Source organism: Bubalus kerabau, chromosome 22 (assembly GCF_029407905.1).
Source record: "Bubalus kerabau isolate K-KA32 ecotype Philippines breed swamp buffalo chromosome 22, PCC_UOA_SB_1v2, whole genome shotgun sequence".
In the NCBI taxonomy this organism is placed as follows: Eukaryota; Metazoa; Chordata; class Mammalia; order Artiodactyla; family Bovidae; genus Bubalus; species Bubalus kerabau.
In genome coordinates, this window is record NC_073645.1 from 16,399,544 (window position 1) to 16,422,511 (window position 22,968).

General features: G+C 40.7%; 1 protein-coding gene across 9 annotated transcripts in view; it reads right to left on the reverse strand.

Moving 5' to 3' along the window:
- The window catches only part of CPEB3 (cytoplasmic polyadenylation element binding protein 3), a 285,852-nt gene that overhangs the window by 139,161 nt on the left and 123,723 nt on the right, over positions 1 to 22,968 (reverse strand). For 7 of the 9 annotated variants that reach the window (XM_055561079.1, XM_055561074.1, XM_055561077.1 and 4 more), the window contains one exon: positions 9,473 to 10,485. In XM_055561079.1, coding sequence (XP_055417054.1) covers positions 9,473 to 10,474 — 1,002 coding nt within the window. In that variant the 5' untranslated portion in view covers positions 10,475 to 10,485. Of the gene's footprint in view, positions 1 to 9,472; positions 10,486 to 10,697; positions 10,836 to 13,317; positions 13,438 to 22,968 lie in introns of those variants that run through there. The other 2 variants (XM_055561075.1, XM_055561076.1) reach the window with 2 other exon arrangements.

The window sequence follows — 22,968 nt, forward strand, 5'->3', positions numbered from 1 at the left end:
TGATCACTTCACTGCCCAGATTAAAGCCTTGCAATGGCTTTCTCAGCTTAAAAATCCTTCAGTGTTCCCATTGAAAAAAGATGAAGGCACAGAAATGCTGGAATGTCCTTTGTGATCTGACCCTACCTACATCTCCAGCCTCATCTCCCACTAGCGTCACCACTATGCTGAATCTTCTGCTTCCTCAATATACCATGGTGTGTGTGTGTGTGTGTGTGTATGTGTGTGTGTGTGTGTGTGCATGTGTTTTCCTGTGACTCTGTTTTTCCCTCTGCTTAAAATAAATCTTTGCTGCAATGCCAACCATGATGTCCTGGTCTATGGAATCCTATCCACTCACCTCTATATAAAAATTTTAAATGCCCAAAGATGTTCATGACATCATTATGTTTAACAGTTAAAAACTGAAAAGTGAAATCCTCCAAATACAAATATAATTTGTTAAACTGCAAGGGATTCCTGTGATGGACTATTATGCAATAATTTAAAAAAGTTTATAAATTTAATAGTATGAAACGCTAAAAAATATGGAAATAAAAGTATTTACAATAAAATCATCTCAACCATATAAAATATACTATACATATAATACATTAAAGACAGAATTATTAGAAAATGCACCAAAACTTTAAGAATAATTGTTTCTGGGTGAAAGAATGATGGCCACTCTTTTTCCCTCAAGTTTATAATGAACATGTATTACTCTCAAAATCAGAAAACATTTGAAAATATTTTTAACTACAAAAGACTTTCGTAGAGCCTTTCCAGCCCACCCCTTATACCCTCTCCACAATTTAATGTGTCCTTCCTCTGATTCAACCACACATTCTCTTTGTTATGTGATATCACCCCATTATAAAACTTACCATCCTATTTTTTAGCTCACATTTGTCAGAGAGTTGGGTGAGGACAGGATACGGCTCAGCTTTAATCCGCAGTGCCTGACCTCGGGTAGCAGCCAGTTAAATCTTTATAAGATGAAATTGCTCTTACATTGCCAACTACATGCAAATGACCAATAAATATCTTATCAATCACTTGTAAATGTGAATCATTCAACAAATATTTACCATGTGCCTAAAATATCCCAGGTACCGTTACAACCCCAAAAACACAACAGTGAAAAAGGTCCTTGGCTTTGTGGAACCTACATTCTAGTGTGGGGAAACAAACAAAAACCTCATCTCATTTCAGTGAGTAAGGAGGGCTTATAGGAAATGAGGGATGAGGGGAATCATGGAATTTCTGGGGAAAGGGTGAAATATCAAAGGCACACTGAAAGAGCGTTAAGTGGTAACAGACAAGCAGGTGTAGTAAAATGAGAACTGGACATAGAGTCAAAAGACCTCCTCTGTCACCTTACTAGTCCGGTGATAGTCTGAGTCTTAGGAGGAGGATGATCCCTAATTCACAAGAATGTATAAGGATTAAATAAAATAGTTTATGTGAAAAGGGTGAGGCCAGTGCTTGACATGCAGGGTCCCCTGTATTTGTTAGCTGAATCTGTTTGGAGACAACATCAAAAATAATACAACACCCACAAGCTGGAGTACATGGATTATGACTATGAACAAAGATGCCAAAAGAAACTTAATACAAATCCCATCCCTTTGATCAGGGAATTCTGTAATAGATATGTGATTAACAAAAATACTGCATAGGCTGTTAATCTGAACACAGGATTCTACCATTGATTACAATCACTTTAAATAACAACGTGGCAAAGAATTGAATAGTTTACCCATAAAATCAAATGCAAACACATAAATAATGGATTCATGGTCCAAAAATTGTCTCTCCGCCTTTCCCCACAATCTTTACTCATAAACCTTACTGGTCTTCACTATTTTTAATCCCCTGCATATCTAGTTTATATGTCTCTAGTCCAAAAGAGGAAAGGAAAATTTCCACAACAGATTGCAAAAGAGAGGTGCTTCTGAGCACATTCACTTCTTGTCCTTTTTAACTGCTGGCTATCTGAAACCTAAGAACTAGGTCTCCTGGACTTAGGGGGTTAGAATGTCAGATCACTAAAATGTTTCCTCTGAAGTATTTAAATCCTTAGCTAGTCCCCAAACTCTACCATATACCTAAGATAGAATGTCTTTTGCCCCTTACATCTCTGCTTTCCAACCTCACAATCTTCAAATGAATGACTAGATGAACGGGCTGACTATAATCTACTTCTCTGTCAACCTCTTAGACCAAAGAATTGTCACCTTAATATGTATTCTGACGCTCATTCTGGTCATTTCAAATATTTATAACTTTACTTGGGAAGACAAGAATAAAACATGATCACCATGACAGGGTCAGTTAACTCCAAAAGAATGAGTTGATTAATAGTGAAGAAGTAAAGAAAAACTTAGCTCATAGGATACAAGTTAACGTTACCTGTATTGGTTGCCAAAATTTCTTATGTCAAAGCAAGACCCTTGCTTACTTCTTAGCATGCCAAACCTACAAACAGAGTCACAGCCTAGAAACTATGTGAAGATATCCTTTATGACATTCTGTACATTTGCCTATGTTTTCATATGCTATGAACACCTTGTAGAGAAATGCTATAGTGGAGAAGTTGTCTTGAAAATGCTAAACATGTGGTATTGTAGAAAGGACAAAACTATAGCAACTTGTATTTAAATGTTTATTCATTCATTTAGTGAGCACCTATGTCAGGCGCTCATGAACTTCTAGATGCTGGTTCAGTTGGTCACACTGGCCATTTAATTCACTGCACTGAATTCCTAAAGATAGGGAGTTAAGTTTTTCCTCCTGTGCTTGACCTTGCCTTTGAAATAAGTTTGAACACTTGAGGAATGAAGATATTTGGCTGTACAAGTCTTATTCAAACAATATCAGTACACAACATTTCTTTCCCTCTGTGTACATTTATTCTATGATCACTTCAAATGAGATAAAGGCTCTTTGGTGCCCATTTCTGATTCTCTAACTCTGAAGACTGCTAACAACGTTTAATATCAGTCATTATTTCTGAGGATTATGTAATAGTGTTTCTGGAAAGAAAGTGGTCTTGATTCTAATATGCTAATTTATTGTATTATTTTAATTCACTAGTACTTCCCTACATCAAATTAGGTCAAAACATTACAATGGTTTCACATTAAGAAGTTTACATGCCTAGCACTTGTAATGAACACCGAAGCATATGAAAACTAAATGTAACAGGACTGAAGCATAACAGATGCCCGCAGAACAAGCCACCTACAAGGTATAAGAACCAACTGCAGAAAATTCGCTATGAAGCCGGCTACTACTGCAAGCACAGTGATCTCTCCAGGAAAGCACCTTTGAAGCTGTAGCTAGGATATAATCCTCAACTCTCAAGACCCAACGTGGGTATCTATACTGAATTCTCTTTCTCATAACTATCCTGCTCCCTACAGAGGCTGGCGTGGTCTTCAGGGTAGTGGTGAGAAGCTTCAGATCAGAGCCTTTGGGGCTCCAGAACAACCAAAATCTCACATTTGCATTGGTAACTTAGCCACAGAAGAAGCAGGTAGTTACAAATACACACCATCCTTGTGACATAAGTCAGAGCACCTTCAGAGCACCATGACTGGCTTCTAGGACAGGTAGTCAGCATAACACACACACAGCCTTTCATTGCTCTTCTGTCGCTGCTGGACTCATCTTTCTAGGCCCTTTCCGCTTCCAGATGCCCACTAGCATTTAACCCTGGACTACTGGCTATCAACAAGCATGTCTTCTATTAAACTCAAAATGTCTCTAGTTACCAGTGCCATTTAAGAGCCATCAGTTCAGTTCAGTTCAGTCGCTCAGTCGTGTCCGACTCTTTGCGACCCCATGAATCGCAGCACACCAGGCCTCCCTGTCCATCACCAACTCCCGGAGTTCACTCAAACTCATGTCCATTGAGTCGGTGATGCCATCCAGCCATCTCATCCTCTGTCGTCCCCTTCTCCTCCTGCCCTCAATCCCTCCCAGCATCAGAGTCTTTTCCAATGAGTCAACTCTTCGCATGAGGTGGCCAAAGTACTGGAGCTTCAGCTTTAGCTTCATTCCCTCCAAAGAACACCCAGGGCTGATCTCCTTCAGAATGGACTGGTTGGATCTCCTTGCAGTCCAACGGACTCTCAGGAGTCTTCTCCAACACCACAGTTCAAAAGCATCAATTCTTTGGCACTCAGCTTTCTTCACAGTCCAACTCTCACATCCATACATGACCACTGGAAAAACCATAGCCTTAACTAGACAGACCTTTGTTGGCAAAGTAATGTCTCTGCCATACCAGTATGTAATTTTCTGGACACCTGTATACATTTTCTCATAAAAGAAACCCAAAATACAGGCTCTCTTTCCATTTTTGCAGACTTTTGGAAAAAGAAATCATTGGATAAATGACTTGATTCTAATCACCAGTGACAGAGCTGGGGCTTCAACCAGAGTTTTCCTCATTCCAAACTTCAAAGGTTGTCCACTACTCTATATTCCCCTCCATTCCCTTCCTCAGTAAAATCCACAAGGCTTCATCAAATTTTTCATATTGTAGTAAGCACATTCTTTTGACACTTGCAGATCAAAACACTACAAAAACTATCTAAGCAATGACACCCTCCAAGTGGATAAGCATTACCCCTTATGCAGCCCTTGGAAGACAGCAAAATAGGCCAACCAGTGGAGAAAGCTATTTAAGTAGAAAATTATGTCTTAGAGGATATCTAAACTCATTACAATTCTGAGAGCATATTTTTATATCAACTTGCTACAAGGTCATGAAGAGTTTAAAGCTAAGTCCTTTTCTACATGCAATTTTAAAGTATACAGTTTATATATTAATGTTTTCAGTAGTATAGAAAATCTTCCAATATTTTCTAACCAATGCCTCTTTTACATAGAATATAGATACTGAAGCTTTTCAGGCATACATATTAACCATACCATAATAAGTTCTGAAACAATTTGTGGAATTGGGTGGACTTTAAGTGGTTTTGCATTAGAGCAGTAGTTAAGAAACCAACTATAGAAAGGTCTCTAGCTTTAAAGCTAGGCCATACATACTATCTTTACTCAAAATCAAGAATACACTAGACAGTTTACCTCCTGAAAAGACAGTTTCAAAAATAAAAGGAGAATAGGTAGGTTGAAAATATTGATGTTTCTTCAAAATTTATTATGCATAGGCATATTTTTTTTAATAATTTATATTCCCATGAATTAATGTAAGGAATTTCTTTCTCTGTTATAGACAACCCACCAGCACAATTAACACTAAATTACATTTAAGTAGATTTATGCCAGAAAATATAAAATCTATAGAGTTGTTCTCAATCTGAGATAGAAAAAGATGGGTGGGATAAAGATAAAAAATGCGGAGAGAAAGAAGAATATAATTTGAATTTTTTCCCAAAAATACAAATTCAAAAATACACAGAATAAGTAAATACGTAAATAGGGAAAATTTTGATTACTGTTGAATCTAAATGGTAGCATATGGATGGGCACTGTATTTTTCTTCCTCTGTTTCTCACTATACAAAAATATTTTACCAACATGATTTCCAGACTATATCATAATGTCAAATACAGATGCTGCTCAGTCTCCTGCATGGTTACCTGATGTCCTGGAGGTTATACACCTCCACAGGCTCTGGAGGCAGATCTCCTGGGTTCAAATCCCAACTCTGCCAGTTACTGGCTATGTGACTGTGAGGAAATAATATAAACGCACTAACCCTCCATTTCTTTGTCAGGATAATGAGGCTAATCATAATCCTCTACTTTAAAGGAGTTCCAAAAAGAAACTACATATGAAGTGCTTAGCAAAGGGCCTCGCTCATAGGTAAGTGGGCGATCACCTCATTGTTACAGCAACCAGAGAGTACCTTCAGACAGATGAAAAAAAGACTAACATTTCACAGAAGTTTGGGGTTTTTCAGATTGCACAGGATGAAAAAGCAGTAATCCACACTATGATAAGATCATACAAAGCCTCTGGTCACCATGACGATTAGCAATAATCATAATTCAACATTTATAAGGTACTTTACTATGAGCCAAAAATTGTGCTAAGCACTTCATATGTAGCTTCTCACTGAATTCCTATGAAGCAAGTAATTATCATTATTCCCATTTTACAGATGATGAACTTGAGGATCAACATGTATACACAATTTACTCAAGATTACAAGGCTAGGAACTGGCAGAGTTAAGATGTGAACCTAGCAATCTGCCTCCAAAATCTGCTTCTGATAGAAACTACCCACCTGAACTTGAGGAAGCCATTTGAACTTTCATTTCCTCTTCTGGAAAATGAGCTGAGTAGTGGAACAGGTGCTCCCAAAAGTTGCTTCTAAATGTCTCTGGACAACAACGGTTATCTAAGCCCAAATTCATTACATATAGAAAATACCTCTGCTTCTAGTCCTTTTACAAACCTAGGCTTCTCTTTCTTACATAAATAAGAGAATGAAGCGTAGTATAATACTCCAGGCGGGGTAACTCACTGCTCTTGAGCTCTGATGGTGGGTGGTACAGCACTAAAAGCCAGCCAGAGAACCTCATGAGATAGTTCCATAAGTAAGTCCCTTTGAATGGAGCCTAAAGAGAGCCTGATGTTAAAATGAATTGTACCTGACAAGACTAGTGCTACAGGGAAGTTAAGAACACACATCAACAAAATTAACCAAAGCACCAGTACCTTAGTTATGCCATGCTACCTCTCAGGACCTCAGTTTCCTTATTTATAGAAACGAGGTGGCTTCTAGATACAAGTAATCCCTAAGGAAGGAGCCACCCTAAAGCAGAGAAAGCAATCAACTTTGTTAGAATTAAGAGAAGGGCATAGAAAGCATGCATAGTTTGAAAAATCACATTCAAATACAGTGACTGCTTTCACAATATAAACCACAGAAGAAAAGTTCCAAAAATTATTTTATTAGTTGGCGAAAAAGTGAACCAGCACTGTTGGGAATGGGCAGGAGATATGGATTTTTTTTTTTTTTAATATTAAGATACATTAGTGTAGATCACTATTGAAAGCCCCTTTTAGCTTAAACAGTCTGTGGAATAAAAACAAATTAAGTTGGTATTCTATGAAATAAACTCCTAGATTTAAAGAAAAAAGTCCTATTTATCAAAATAATTTTTTAATAAGTCATTAAGAACTACTTAAGACATTTTCTTTTTGTAGAAAAATGATTCAAATACATACACAAACATGTAAATTTCTGCACTCAAGACTCAAGGTATTTTTGTCTTTTTAAACTTGATATATTTATCAATAGAAACCTAATATGATACCATTTCAAGCCAAAACACAGCCAGGTTACTCCTACTCTGGTTCTAATATTGCTTCAAAACCCTAAAGCTCCATTTTAAATAGTTTTTAAAAAGAGAGAGAGAGACATAAAGTCCATGTAATTCTTCCTAAGGCCAAATTTATAAAGCTCAATTTTCAATCAAATCTCTCCTCCTACAAATCTTTTGGCCATCTTTCCCTACTCAATAGCACTACCAGGGATGAAAAAACAAGAATCCAAACTCAATCCAGTCCATCTGGCTCTTATTAGCATGGCTGGTAAATGCTTTGCTGAGAAACAACTGGCAATCCACACATTACTTGTCAATATCAGTTTGGGGGAAATTTTATGGATTTAATCTCTCCCTAGTCCCCATTTCTGGAAATAATTAATCAAAACCTAGTTGTATTCAGATTCTACTCTTAGAAAAAGATAGCTAATGTCTACACTATCAGCTTCCAGGCCCGAAATCTCTCTGTTAGATTTTAGGTTATCTTCTAAAACTAGATTTGGGTAGAGCGCATCAGAATAAAAAGAGAGACTGTTAGAAAAAGAGGGGCTATCCTATCAAAAGCAGCCTGCCTGTCTAGCCCTCCGACACACACACACACAAATAAGCACATAGAGAAATTGGACTCTTCCATCCCTGAAGCGATCCTGTAAAAATCTGGTAAGATTGTCTCATTAAAAATTCTCATACACATAATTTATGGGTGTCAGGGACCCCCTTGAACTGAGGAGGTTAAAAATTCTTGCTCTAGCTTGCAGCATCATGTGCTTCTTAATATCCCTACCTCCTCCTTCACGGATGGGAGCCACGCCAAACATCACATCTGAAATGTAAAGAGCAATAAAATAAGGCTCCAACTGCACCTGATGCTTTAAACTAACTCGGTCAAATGTCAATTCTGCCATTTTTCAGCAATGCTCAAAGGATTTCTGTTTCATTTCCTTGGATCCAAAGATCCAAGCTGGGTCTTATCCAGAGCCGCCCTCGCTCCTTCTTTCTTTTTTAACCAAGCCTGGAAGCCTATGGACAAATCAGTTTGTAAGTGAAGGATGAATGTTTTCCTGAGAACAAAGGCCTCCAGTGAATCCTCACCCTCACCACCCTTTCCAATTCAAGATGTCCAGCACACTGCCAACTGATGTGGCCACGCACTGGATCAGAAAGCAAGTACAGAATAAGGACACTCCATTCAACCTTTTTGTCTGGGGCACTTCCTGAGTTTTTCACTGGCATTTAACACCAAGACACAAGGCTCATTTTTCATTAAAGTTGCAAGACTTTCACTTTGCCCAGTTTCAAATAGTGTAATTGATCTGCACTGTCTTCTTAAATAACCCAACTGAAGGACACTGCAGCTTTAAATATTTCAGTGCTAGCTAGCAAATAGACTCCATTGCAATATGGCTCTGAAGGTCGCGTCCTATTGTCTCTAGCCTCTGGATTAAAAACAAAACAAAACAATTTCTAAGTCCTAGATAACATGGAAAGGGTTACTCCTAGAATTTCCACTCTTCCATCTTGGTTCCTGATAACAGTTCCAGTGTTTATTGGAATCTCACACTCTAATTTTCCCGGCAGGGGCAATATGCTGATTGCTATTAATGATGCCAGCACCTTAGCGAGACATAAACACATGTGTTCACATTAGTTTAATTGAGCATGTGCAACTGTCTGAAATAGCACCACTCCAGGGCTGTTAACCCCTTGAAGAGTAGGGCCAGGGTGGTTTGGGAGTGGACGGCTTTCCGGAGACACCCTGAGCCCGGGATTGCATAACGTGAAATGTGCAGCCACTGAAAATGACAGGAATCTCACTCAGCCTACTCAGCCTGGGACTATGCCGGCACCTTGCCATACACTTGCAGCTTTTCCTGTCAAAGAAGGTCAAAAGAAGAGGCACAAGCACGACGGAGAGAAAAAATAGGCTAAAAGAAAAAGGCCCCTTTCTATCTCGTCAGGGTGCATAAATAAGATTCCTCGAGCAGTCACAACGCTTCCCCCACCCTTGTCCCCTTAGTGGAATACCCCCAGTGAACTAAAGGCTTCGGAAAAGGGCAGGGGAGTTGGCAAACGCTGCCTTTTTTTAAGAACCACAATCAATGGCCGATTAAATGGCAGGGAAGACAGGGAAAAGGGAGCGGAGTGGAAGGAAAGCGTATACAGGTGCACCGGAGCATTACCTGAAATGGCAACAGATTGTTACCATTATCGGTCCGGAAAGCGTTATCCTCCATCCAGGACTTGGAGGTGAGCGGGGCCGCGCGGGGGAACTTGGGCGGCGCGATCACGTTGCTGGAGAAGGGCTTTTTGAGCGGCGAGATGGGGTTGAGGGGCGAGGGCACCCCGACGCCCACGCCCACGCCCACGCCGACCGCCCGGCGAGGGTCCCTGCCCGCCTGCAGGCCGCCCCACGGGTTGGACGGCGCGCTCCAGGCGGCGTTCACGCTCTGGTGCGTGTTCCAGCTGGACGACGCGGACGAGGCGGCGGCGGCGGCAGCTACGGCGGCGGCGGCCGAGGACGAGGACGGCTTGCTAGTCATGATGGGCTGGTGACCGTACGCCGCCGTGGCGCCCCTCTGCGCGTAGGGAGCCTGGCTGGGGCTGGCAGGCGAGCGGCGCTGCTGCGAGGGCTGCGCCTGCGGGGGCTGCGCGGGTTGCGCTGGCTGCGGCGCGGGCGGCGGCGGCTGCTGGTGGTGCTGGGTCTGCGCCAGACCAATCTGCGGGGAGAAGGTGCCTCCGAAGACTGGGTTGACGTGGTGCGGGAAGTTCTGGAAGAGCATGGTCCCGTTGACTGGGGTGATCCCCTGGAAGAAGCTGTCCTCTACCGCGTTCGTGGTGCCCGTGGACCAGGTGCTGCCGAAGGACGGCGACAGAGACGCGCCCGGCGCCGCGGGCTCCTGCGGCGGTGGCGGCGGCTGCTGAGGGGGCTGATGGAAACCCAAGCCCGGCAGGAGCGGCGATTCCATCTGCATCTTGTCGGGGCCGTTAGGGGCCGGCGGGGCCGCGGCGGGGCTGAGGGCCGGCACTGCGCTGCTGTCCTCCGGCTTGGGGGTCTCTGAGGACAGGGGCGTGGACGGGGCTTCGGCGGTGCTGGGCTCGGGCTGGGGCTGCTGCTGCTGCTGCCGCTGCTGCTGGGGCTGGGGCTGGGTTTTGCTTTTGTCCATCAGTAAATCATCCTGCATGGTTTGCGCAGCTGAAATGGGAAAAAAGAGAAACGCGTTATTGTCAGTGTGTTCGTTAATGCTGCTTGCTGGAGCGGGCGGGTGTTTTAGTTGCGAAAATCCAGTGCCACCGCTACTAGCCAATTGCAATGCAAATCCATAATCTCCCATTTAGAAGAACAGGTCGGGCTGGGGTGGGGGAGCTCGTGCAAGGTCTCTAAAAATACTGTGAGAGCGTCTTCACCCTTTCTGATGTCTAGGTTCCTGTTCTGTATTAGTAAGAGAGGTGCTTATAAGACAGAAAGACAGCAATTTCGCCACGTCTCTTTCCCCTTCACCGGAACTCAGAGCGTTCACCCTGCAATGAGAAACTGATTCTGGTTCCTGTTTTTTCCCAAGCACCACCCTCCCCCAGCTATTTGCATACGTCAATAAATACAGCTGCGTCCTTCAGCAAGGTTAAAAAGACACCACACACGACCCTTTCTTCCCCCTTCCCCGCTCGGGCAGTTTAAAGAAACAGTAGTCTTATCCCCCTTGATTAGCAAACTGCCTTGCCTCGATAATTGTTTCATTTAGCCGCAGCGAACCACGAGGGAGGAAATCCTTGGCATTTGTTAGGAGGACTCATCTGCACAACCATTCTCTGGCCTCCCAGTAGCTGCAGCTACTCCATTTTGTTAGGAGACATTAAAAAAAAAAAAATCCTTTTAAAAGAGGTAAAAATCTACTGCAACATTTGCAAGTCCTTGCTTCTTGTTACTCTAAGGATTAGATGGGTGTTTTTTGGGTTTTTTTTGTTGTTGTTTTTCTTATTCTCCAATGTTCTCGTTTCCAATTCTGCCTCACAAGAGATTTCTTGGCATCTCAGTAGTTCAGGTCTCAACAGGAGCCTGAGAATTTCTCTGCAGAGTGAAGAAATGTTCTCGTTGGATTTGAGGTCAGAGAGAGAGAGAGAGAGAGAGAGGGAGAGAGACACGCGGAGGGAGGGAGGGAGGAAGAAGGAGAGAGAAAGGAGGGAGGGGGACGGGGGACTGTCTATGAGATGAGGTGGGGGTGGGGCTTTAAAAAAATCCCTCAGATTTAAGTATGAAGTCAAGATAATATTGGGGTTGCCAGATTTTTCATTTTTTGAATCCTCCTGCTGCTGCCTTGGTCACAAGACTTTGGCAAATTTAGAACCTATTCTCTTATCACTAGTATTAACAGTGAAAGATTATGGTTTGAAGACCCTGAATTACCATATGCTAGCTAACGTGTTAAAAATAGCACAGTACAAAGTCGCAAATTCTCATACATTGTAATTATAGTGCATTGCCATCACTGCTTCATTTAGCCATATAAGGAGTGTATGGTATTTTCCATTTCGCATAGAAGGGCTATATTCACCTCTGCCATACAGCCTGTTTAATCATTCAAGGATGAAAATAGTAATCGCTCAAAACCAGGAGATTTCCATACCCATAGTTATCACTGAGTTCGTTTGTCCTTTAGAACACGTTAATTGCTTTAAATATATGAATATTACAGTGCCGAGACCCTGAAAACAAGTATTTTGAAATGTTCAAGGTGCATATGACCAAATACATAATTATTTTTAGATGGTGATTCAGTATACTTGCAACAAAGTTATTAATATATTTAATACAGTTAATTAACTCAGATACTCGGGGAAGCATCTTTCTCAGAACACTCCTAAAATGGCATTCAGATACACACAGAAGTTCTGCCTTTGGATATTCTCACGATAATAACTGCTGTAAAATAAATGTGTTGGGAAATGGATTTGCTACTGCTCTTAACTATTAAACAAAATATGTCAGACTAAGAAATGGGATTAAAAGTAGTTCTATTTTATTGAAGAATATCTTCAAAATGATTAATATCTCATTTTAAAGTTTCATACATAGACAAAATAGTGGGCTCAAGGAAAAGCTTCACAGCCACCTTAACTCCTCCCTCCCCAACCCACCCCTCCAAAAGAACCCAACCCAGTATAATACACATCACAAATGGCCAACTACTACCAATAAAACCTATTTAAGATTGGTTTTGTGTTCCTTAATTTCCTTGGTCTAAAATAATGACTTTGATCAGTACTGTAAATATGACAAAGAGGCAAGGAGAGCTTGGATTCACAGCAACACAAAGTTCTATTGTTGCCAAAGAAAATGGACATAGAAAGAGACATTTTTATACTTGGTTTAAGCAGTGCTGCAGTAAACCATTATAATCTGGGATTTGAGTCTCTCCCAGTGGGCTAGAATTGTCTTTGCAATAGCCATATCATCATGGCTGAAATATGCATTTGATTATAATTTTAATATCACTCAGCTTTTCTGATGCTAGTATCAATGCCTTCTGTTAATGTCTTCAGTTCAAACTACATGTTTATAGTGGAAAAATTAATGCTGTCCTATAGCAAAAAAAAGCCACAAACTAAGCTAGACTCAGACTATTTTAAGGCTATAAGTAATATTAATATATTAAATTTAAAATTTTTTATCATACTAGGAACACTCATTTCTCTTCTTAACATTTCTTAAAGACATTCATTTCACTTTCTGCATAAATTCACTCTGTCAAGGTCAAGACCCATCTTTAATAAATAAGACCCTTTTCAACAAAAGATAAGCAATAGATTAAAATAACATTTACAAAATTAACATGCAATGTCAGTAACTGTTTGTACAGTCTATTCGTTTAGGTGGGTTTTTGTTAGTTTTTTTTTTCTCTTTTTTCTTATTTACAAGCAAAGTCCGGGAAATAGATACCTCCTTCCCCTCCCCCCACCACACACACAATAGATCTTCCTTTACATGCAATCCCCCAATCTCAAGTAACAAATTCTTAGCAGCAGTTACCTTTGAGGGTCCAGTTTTTAAGGATCGATAAAATTAAAAAGTGTACAGTATTTATTTTCTTCTTTCAGGTTGATTATGTGACCGCTCTGGCAAAAGCACTTTGACAACTGTAAGAAGAGAGGGCATGCGCACACAGGGAACTGTGGGGGCTGAAGTCCTTCACTAGGTACTCTGCCCGATTTAAGCACGCTCAGCCACGAAAGGAGGAAGCCTTTCAAATACTGATTCCAAGGGAAAGAGGTTGTGCCGGATTACATTTTATCTTCCTAACCAATCTAAATTACGAGTTGTTACGAGAAAAATAAACCGGTTTGTCAACTGATTTAGGAAGCCAGGTTAAAAGAGAAACTGGATTACAGGACTCAAATAAATAAACCCAGCGGAGCTACCTTAAATGGTATTAGAATGGTAATGACTGGGTAGCCAGCAGAAGGAACCCAACCACACCAAAAGAGGTGGGGTGGGGAAGAATAAAGAAGGGAGGGGGTGGACTACTAAGGAAAGATACTTAAAATCTGACCATACTTAAATACATGTAATATTATAAAATGAAAAGTATCTTAATATGAAATATGATATTAACTCTTGAAGGTCAGGTTAAAGATAGGTTTCAGTCATAAATTTTGGACATTATCTATCCACCAAGATTTCTATTTGATTTTCACTTATTTCAAGATTCTACTTGATACGCTCTAAAACATACACCTCCTTATTTTACTTGTCAAAATGAAAGTTTACTTTGCATTATTCATACAATGATCAATCAAATAAAATTCAACTCTTTAAAACTAAAACAGTGTTTTAGTTAAATATAAAAAAAATAATTTGACATGTTTATTGTTTCACTGCATAGGACAGTGACATCTTTATTCAAGGCAGAAAGTAGATATAGTTTCTTTTAAAACTTTTTTCCCCCTGATGTACATTTTTCCTATCTTAACCTCATTACCCCAAGGCTGGAATCTCACAACATCTTAACATCAACTGGTATTATCTATAGCTTCTGAGAGCAATACTTCAACTACCAGTTTGCTCACATAGGCAGAAGGTATATCTCTTGTGGGATTTGGTTCAATGCCATTCATGCAAGGGGTTCAGAATAAAGTCACTTGATGACTGTGCTGATTGAACTAAGAATTAAAAATGTCAGACATCATTTAAAACTATCTTAATTCTCTATTTCCCCTCTTCACCAATTAGAACTAAAGTAGTATTATCAGAGACTACCAATTTGCAGCAGTCAGTAGTCTTTATTTCTACTTATTTCTAAGGGAAAAAACAAAACAATTTAAGACGAAAAAATCATTTTGAATCAATCTACTACAAGCTCTTTTTAAAAGAACTAAATAAATGGTCCTCTTATTCCTACTATGAACTTACTGTATATTCCCCATTTTTTTTTCCTTCCTCTATCTTTCTAAAGAAAACTTTTCCTCCGCCAACGTGTTATACTTACCATATTAATTCCAGAGTCTGTAAGGATGAACTCAGTTAATCTTACTCCTGAAGACTTCCCTAATCTACCAAACTTCTACATTTTCAAGTACTTGAATATTTAAAAAAACAAAAGTTCCCTCATAAAAGTCATATAAAGACTTGTTTTAAGAAATAGATTTTTAAAGATTATTTAAAATTAATATGCCAAATTTTTTTTGTTAAGGTAGAAAATCTTATTATTCAGGTGTACTTGAAAATGGTTTAAATTGGTCATTTAGCAATCCACCTGACCCCAAGTACAGGTCTACTAATTACATACACAGTGAAAAAAAATAAACTTTGGTCTCTGACCCTTTGATAAATGACAAAACTAAATTAGCACTGCCTGTACTTAACATGTATGGATGTGAGAGTTGGACTGTGAAGAAAGCTGAGCGCCGAAGAATTGATGCCTTTGAACTGTGGTGTTGGAGAAGACTCTTAAGAGTCCCTTGGACTGCAAGGAGATCCAACCAGTCCATTCTAGACGAGATCAGCCCTGGGTGTTCTTTGGAAGGAATGATGCTAAAGCTGAAACTCCAGTACTTTGGCCACCTCATGCAAAGAGTTGACTCACTGGAAAAGACTCTGATGCTGGGAGGGATTGGGGGCAGGAGAAGGGGACGACAGAGGATGAGATGGCTGGATGGCATCACTGACTCGATGGACGTGAGTCTGAGTGAACTCCGGGAGTTGGTGATGGACAGGGAGGCGTGGCGTGCTGAGATTCATGGGGTCGTAAAGAGTCGGACACAACTGAGCGACTGAACTGAATACTTAACATAATTTTATTGTATTTGAAAATGAACTATCTCTGCTCTTCCATTCCTAAAATGAACACTCAAATTTAAAAAGAAAATGACTCATGTATTTATAAGCTGCTGCTGCTACTGTTAAGTCGGTTCAGTTGTGTCCGGCTCTGTGCGACCCCATACACGGAAGCCCATGAGGCTCCCCCGTCCCTGGGATTCTCCAGACAAGAACACTGGAGTGGGTTGCCATTTCTTTCTCCAATGCATGAAAGTGAAAAGTGAAAGTGAAGATGCTCAGTCGTGTCCAACTCTTCACGACCCCATGGGCTGTATAGCCTTCCAGGCTCTTCCGTCCATGGAATTTTCCAGGCAAGAGTACTGCAGTGGGTTGCAATTGCCTTCTAGAGTTACACTATTACAATCATTGATCATATATCAAACTATACATTTGATCAACTGCTTCAAGTCTAGTCATCATTTCCGTTGAAGGCTCAGTCATATACTTGGAATACAAGAAATAATAATCTTGTGAAACAAGCAAAATACAAATGGTATAGTTAATAACATTAGTGGAATTAAAAGTAAATATTTTAGCCATGAGCCTCCCACACCAGTTTTTTTTTTAAAGATTGTCAAGACTAGGGAATCGGTCACGTAGAGCAGAAATCTGATTTTTCATGTGGTTCAAATGTTACATTAAAAGATTTATCAGGTACAAAAATACAGCATTCAGTTTGAATTATAGCACAGATATCTCCCTGAGATGCTATAAGGTGTCAAGGGTCTTGCAGTTGTGTAGCACTGCCTTTCTCATCATAGAGATCTCAGAATTCAATAAGCTAATAGCCCGGTTACTATCATTTAAAGCTTATGAAAGCTGTCAAGGCTTAAATATGGTCCATTACATCCTTCAACCCCATTGAAGGTACACACACACACACACAAGCTGCTAAATGGTCATACCTGTAGAATACGGATCTTTGACCCATTGGGATCATACCAGTGGTAGATTGGTTGGGGTTACCTGTAATTTGTCAACATGTATGACCTTAAATTCATGGGAATCCCAGGCTACACCTTCATATCATTCCTGTAGATGTCAAGACCATAAATTAGTGCCACAAATCCACTGAGTTCCATACCAATCACTCTCTCTAAGGGTAATAACAGGCATAGTTCATAAAGCACCCAGCCTTGTCTCATAATTACAGGTTGATCATTTTTAGTATGATTTAACCGTTCCGAACATAGAGGAGCCTTTAAACTTAATGACCAAAGCCTGGTGTTAACCATGTAGATCCTCCCCATAATTGTAGCAGCTTTCCTTTTAATAGATGAGAAGTTAATTTTTTATTGAGACTTAGCTCATCACTCCAATTGAGTTTAAATGACCCTAAGAGAAAACTTAAATCTATGGCCAGCCTCAGAGCAGGTATTTTTAATTGGCCAGGTGAGAGGATCCCATCTAGAATTATTATGAATAGATAGAACAGGACTGAACACTCATCTAAAACAAATTTCCTAGTGGGTATCCAATCAGAGCCTTAAAGAACAGAGCTGCTATTTGGGGTGGGGTGGGGGAGGGGGGGATGGCGTCAAGAATACTGGAGTGGGTTGCTATTCCCTGCTCCAGGAGATCTTCCTGACCCAGGGATTGAACCTTGGTCTCCCACATTGTAGGCAGATGCTTTACTGTCTGAGCCACCAGGGAAGTCCATATATTTATATCAGATCAGAGATCAGATCAGTCGCTCAGTCGTGTCCTACTCTTAGCGACCCCATGAATCGCAGCACGCCACGCCTCCCTGTCCATCACCAACTCCCGGAGTTCATTCAGACTCACGTCCATCGAGTCAGTGATGCCATCCAGCCATCTCATCCTCTGTCGTCCCCTTCTCCTCCTGCCCCCAATCCCTCCCAGCATCAGAGTCTTTTCCAATGAGTCAACTCTTCGCATGAGGTGGCCAAAGTACTGGAGTTTCAGCTTTAGCATCATTCCTTCCAAAGAAATCCTAGGGCTGATCTCCTTCAGAATGGACTGGTTGGATCTCCTTGCAGTCCAAGGGACTCTCAGGAGTCTTCTCCAACACCACAGTTCAAAAGCATCAATTCTTCGGCGCTCAGCCTTCTTCATAGTCCAACTCTCACATCCATACATGACCACAGGAAAAACCATAGCCTTGACTAGACGAACCTTTGTCGGCAAAGTAATGTCTCTGCTTTTGAATATGCTATCTAGGTTGGTCATAACTTTCCTTCCAAGGAGCAAGCATCTTTTAATTTCATGGCTGCAGTCACCATCTGTAGTGATTTTGGAGCCCAGAAAAATAAAGTCTGACACTGTTTCCACTGTTTCCCCATCTATTTCCCATGAAGTGATGGGACCGGATGCCATGATCTTTGTTTTCTGAATGTTGAGCTTTAAGCCAACTTTTTCACTCTCCACTTCCACTTTCATCAAGAGGCCTTTGAGTTCCTCTTCACTTTCTGCCATAAGGGTGGTGTCATCTGCATATCTGAGGTTATTGATATTTCTCCCAGCAATCTTGATTCCAGCTTGTGTTTCTTCCAGTCCAGCGTTTCTCATGATGTATTCTGCATGTAAGTTAAATAAACAGGGTGACAATACACAGCCTTGACGTACTCCTTTTCCTATTTGGAACCAGTCTGTTGTTCCATGTCCAGTTCTAACTGGTGCTTCCTGACCTGCATACAGATTTCTCAAGAGGCAGGTCAGGTGGTCTGGTATTCCCATCTCTTGAAGAATTTTCCACAGTTTATTGTGATCCACACAGTCAAAGGCTTTGGCATAGTCAATAAAGCAGAAATAGATGTTTTTCTGGAACTCTCTTGCTTTTTCCATGATCCAGCGGATGTTGGCAATTTGATCTCTGGTTCCTCTGCCTTTTCTAAAACCAGCTTGAACGTCAGGAAGTTCACGGTTCACATATTGCTGAAACCTGGCTTGGAGAATTTTGAGCATTACTTTACTAGCGTGTGAGATGAGTGCAATTGTGCGGTAGTTTGAGCATTCTTTGGCATTGTCTTTCTTTGGGATTGCAATGAAAACTGACCTTTTCCAGTATACCAAGGTATAAATATGTACCAAGCAAACAATAAATTATAGGAGGACTCCCAAAAAAGACCTTCTCTCCTGAACCCTTGTTTTTTATTTAACCAAAAAGGAAGCACTTCCTAAAATTTTGTCTTTAAGTCACAAAGCTTAACCACAGACTCCTTTTGAATAATCATGGAAAGCTCTAAAAATAGAGATTTTTGCAATTATTGCAAAGTTAATTCATTGAGCTATACCTGGGTCAAATACATCTTTCCAGGCTTCCTTTTTTCCTTTATTTTCCTACTTACATCTCCAATACAGTTCTCATGAGTCCTGAGTAGTTGGTGGTTGCTCCATGTATACTTGCCAGATAAATGAATAAATAGATGAATGAATGGATGGATGACGTATGGTTTTGGATTATCTAAAAGAGCCAAGGTTTGAGTTAAGTATTAAATTATTCTCCATTTACATTAAAAGAGCAATTACTTTTTCATCAGCAGCAAGAATGCGAAGTGGTATAAAATAGATAACCATTTTGGCCCTTAGGATGCTCAGTAGTATATAGATCATTGGATGATCATCATGCAATAATATTTATTAAGCACTAATTAAACGAGGAACTTTGTTCCTACCAAAGAGTTTGCAATCTAATAAAGACACTCACCCTGCCCCCTACAGAAACTGCTTCATTATAGCAATAGACAATCAGAGCTAAGTCCAAAGGATGTTTTGTTAGTCTTATCTTGCTTGACCTTGCAGCAACATTGACCACACTTTCTAGATATACCTTCTTCCCTTGTCTTTCTTCAGGTTGTTCTTTGTTGGTTTTCTTACCTTTGGGCTATTACTCGCTTGCCCCTATATGCACACTCATGCTCTCTCTCAGTCTTCTTTGCTGACTTTAAGTATTGAGTTCCTCAGGACTCTATCATAGGCCCTCTTCTCATCTCTATGTGAGTGGCTTCTCCAACTAAAGGAAGGACCACGCCTATCTTATTAACAGCTATATTCCCAACATATATCACTGTGCCTAGGACATAATAAATAGGTATCCAGTAAATATTTGTTGAATTAAATTTACAATTGTATGCAAAGGGCAACGATGCCAACAATACCTAGGTGAAAAAAAAAAAACTTAGAGGGACTTATATTACTAGATAAAAGGATTTATTATGAAGCAATAGTAATTAGATTGTGTGGTTACTGGCACAAGGATAAGCAAATAGACAAATGGACCAAAAAGTCCAGAAACAGATCCACAAATGTATAGTTCTTAGGGAACTGTTGACCTAACCATTTGTCTTGGCCATGATGATAACTGCTTGCCTGAGTTGTCCAAAACAGATCAGATCAGATCAGTCACTCAGTCGTGTCCGACTCTTTACGACCCCATGAATCGCAGCACGCCACGCCTCCCCATCCAACACCAACTCCGGGAGTTCACTCAGACTCATGTCCATCGAGTCAGTGATGCCATCCAGCCATCTCATCCTCTGTCGTCCCCTTCTCCTCCTGCCCCCAATCCCTCCCAGCATCAGAGTCTTTTCCAATGAGTCAACTCTTCACATGAGGTGGCCAAAGTACTGGAGTTTCAGCTTTAGCATCATTCCTTCCAAAGAAATCTCAGGGCTGACCTCCTTCAGAATGGACTGGTTGGATCTCCTTGCAGTCCAAGGGACTCTCAAGAGTCTTCTCCAACACCACAGTTCAAAAGCATCAACTCTTCAGCGCTCAGCCTTCTTCATAGTCCCACTCTCACATCCATACATGACCACAGGAAAAACCATAGCCTTGACTAGACGAACCTTTGTCGGCAAAGTAATGTCTCTGCTTTTGAATATGCTATCTAGGTTGGTCATAACTTTCCTTCCAAGGAGTAAGCGTCTTTTAATTTCATGGCTGCAGTCACCATCTGCAGTGATTTTGGAGCCCAGAAAAATAAAGTCTGACCCCATATATTTCCCTCTTCCAACAACACAAGAGAAGACTCTATACATGGACATCACCAGATGGTCAACACCGAAATCAGATTGATTATATTCTTTGCAGCCAAAGATGGAGAAGCTCTATACAGTCAGCAAAAACAAGACCAGGAGCTGACTGTGGCTCAGACCATGAACTCCTTATTGCCAAATTCAGACTTAAATTGAAGAAAGTAGGGAAAACCACTAGACCATTCAGGTATGACCTAAATCAAATCCCTTATGATTATACAGTGGAAGTGAGAAATAGATTTAAGGGCCTAGATCTGATAGACAGAGTGCCTGATGAACTATGGAATGAGGTTTGTGACATTGTACAGGAGACAGGGATCAAGACCATCTCCATGGAAAAGAAATGCAAAATGGCTGTCTGGGGAGGCCTTACAAATAGCTGTGAAAAGAAGAGAAGCGAAAAGCAAAGGAGAAAAGGAAAGATATAAACATCTGAATGCAGAGTTCCAAAGAATAGCAAGAAGAGATAAGAAAGCCTTCTTCAGCGATCAATGCAAAGAAATAGAGGAAAACAACAGAATGGGAAAGACTAGAGATCAAATCAGAGATACCAAAGGAACATTTCATGCAAAGATGGGCTCGATAAAGGACAGAAATGGTATGGACCTAACAGAGGCAGAAGATATTAAGAAGAGATGGCAAGAATACACAGAAGAACTATACAAAAAAGATCTTCACGACCCAGATAATCACGATGATGTGATCACTGACCTAGAGCCAGACATCCTGGAATGTGAAGTCAAGTGGGCCTTAGAAAGCATCACTACGAACAAAGCTAGTGGAGGTGATGGCATTCCAGTTGAGCTATTCCAAATCCTGAAAGATGATGCTGTGAAAGTGTTGCACTCAATATGCCAGCAAATTTGGAAAACTCACCAGTGGCCACAGGACTGGAAAAGGTCAGTTTTCATTGCAATCCCAAAGAAAGACAATGCCAAAGAATGCTCAAACTACCGCACAATTGCACTCATCTCACACGCTAGTAAAGTAATGCTCAAAATTCTCCAAGCCAGGTTTCAGCAATACGTGAACCGTGAACTTCCTGACGTTCAAACTGGTTTTAGAAAAGGCAGAGGAACCAGAGATCAAATTGCCAACATCCGCTGGATCATGGAAAAAGCAAGAGAGTTCCAGAAAAACATCTATTTCTGCTTTATTGACTATGCCAAAGCCTTTGACTGTGTGGATCACAATAAACTGTGGAAAATTCTTCAAGAGATGGGAATACCAGACCACCTGACCTGCCTCTTGAGAAATCTGTATGCAGGTCAGGAAGCAACGGTTAGAACTGGACATGGAACAACAGACTGGTTCCAAATAGGAAAAGGAGTACGTCAAGGCTGTGTATTGTCACCCTGTTTATTTAACTTACATGCAGAGTACATCATGAGAAACGCTGGACTGGAAGAAACACAAGCTGGAATCAAGATTGCCGGGAGAAATATCAATAACCTCAGATATGCAGATGACACCACCCTTATGGCAGAAAGTGAAGAGGAACTCAAAGGCCTCTTGATGAAAGTGGAAGTGGAGAGTGAAAAAGTTGGCTTAAAGCTCAACATTCAGAAAACGAAGATCATGTCCACAACAAGAGGTCCCAATAAGTAACATGGTTCTGCCTCCAAAAACTAGCCAGAATTCGGGAGGGGCCAAAAGAGTGAGGAGAGAACCAATATCCCAGAATCCTTTGTGCTGGAACCCATCCTGGCTGAAAGATCAGTGTGCCACCAGGAAGGACCCTGAGTCTGACTACAGACCAGAGATGACTGGTCATAGACAAACCGGAAACTAATCATAAAACAGAAGACTACAAGCCTCATGGCAGAGTAAATTCTCCAGGGTTCCCTTATCCTCCTGCTCTCCACTCAGGCACCCTTTACCAATAAAGGCTCTTGCTTTGTAAGCACACGTATTTCCTCAGGCAATTCATTTCCGAGTGTTACACTAGAGCCCACTCTAAGGCCCTGAACGGGGTCCCCCTTCTTGTAACATGGTGACCAGATTTCTGAAAACAGTAACACTGCAGTGGTGAAAGGATGGTCTTTTCAATAAAGGATACTGGAGTCAACTGAATATCCATATGGCAAAAAAGAGACCTTCATCCTTATCACACCATACACAAAAATCAATTCCAGATGGATTGTAGGTCTAAATGAAAAAGGTAAACAAGAAAGTCTTTAAAAGTACATATGAGAATATTTTCATGACAGTAGAGTAGGCAAAAATTTCTTCAACAGGTCACAAAAGCAACAAATATAAAGGAAAAATTTAATAAACTAAACTAATTAAGAACATCTGTTTACCAAAAGTCAGAGTGAAAAATCAAAGAAAGGGAGAAATATATGCAATATTCAAAATAATTATAATT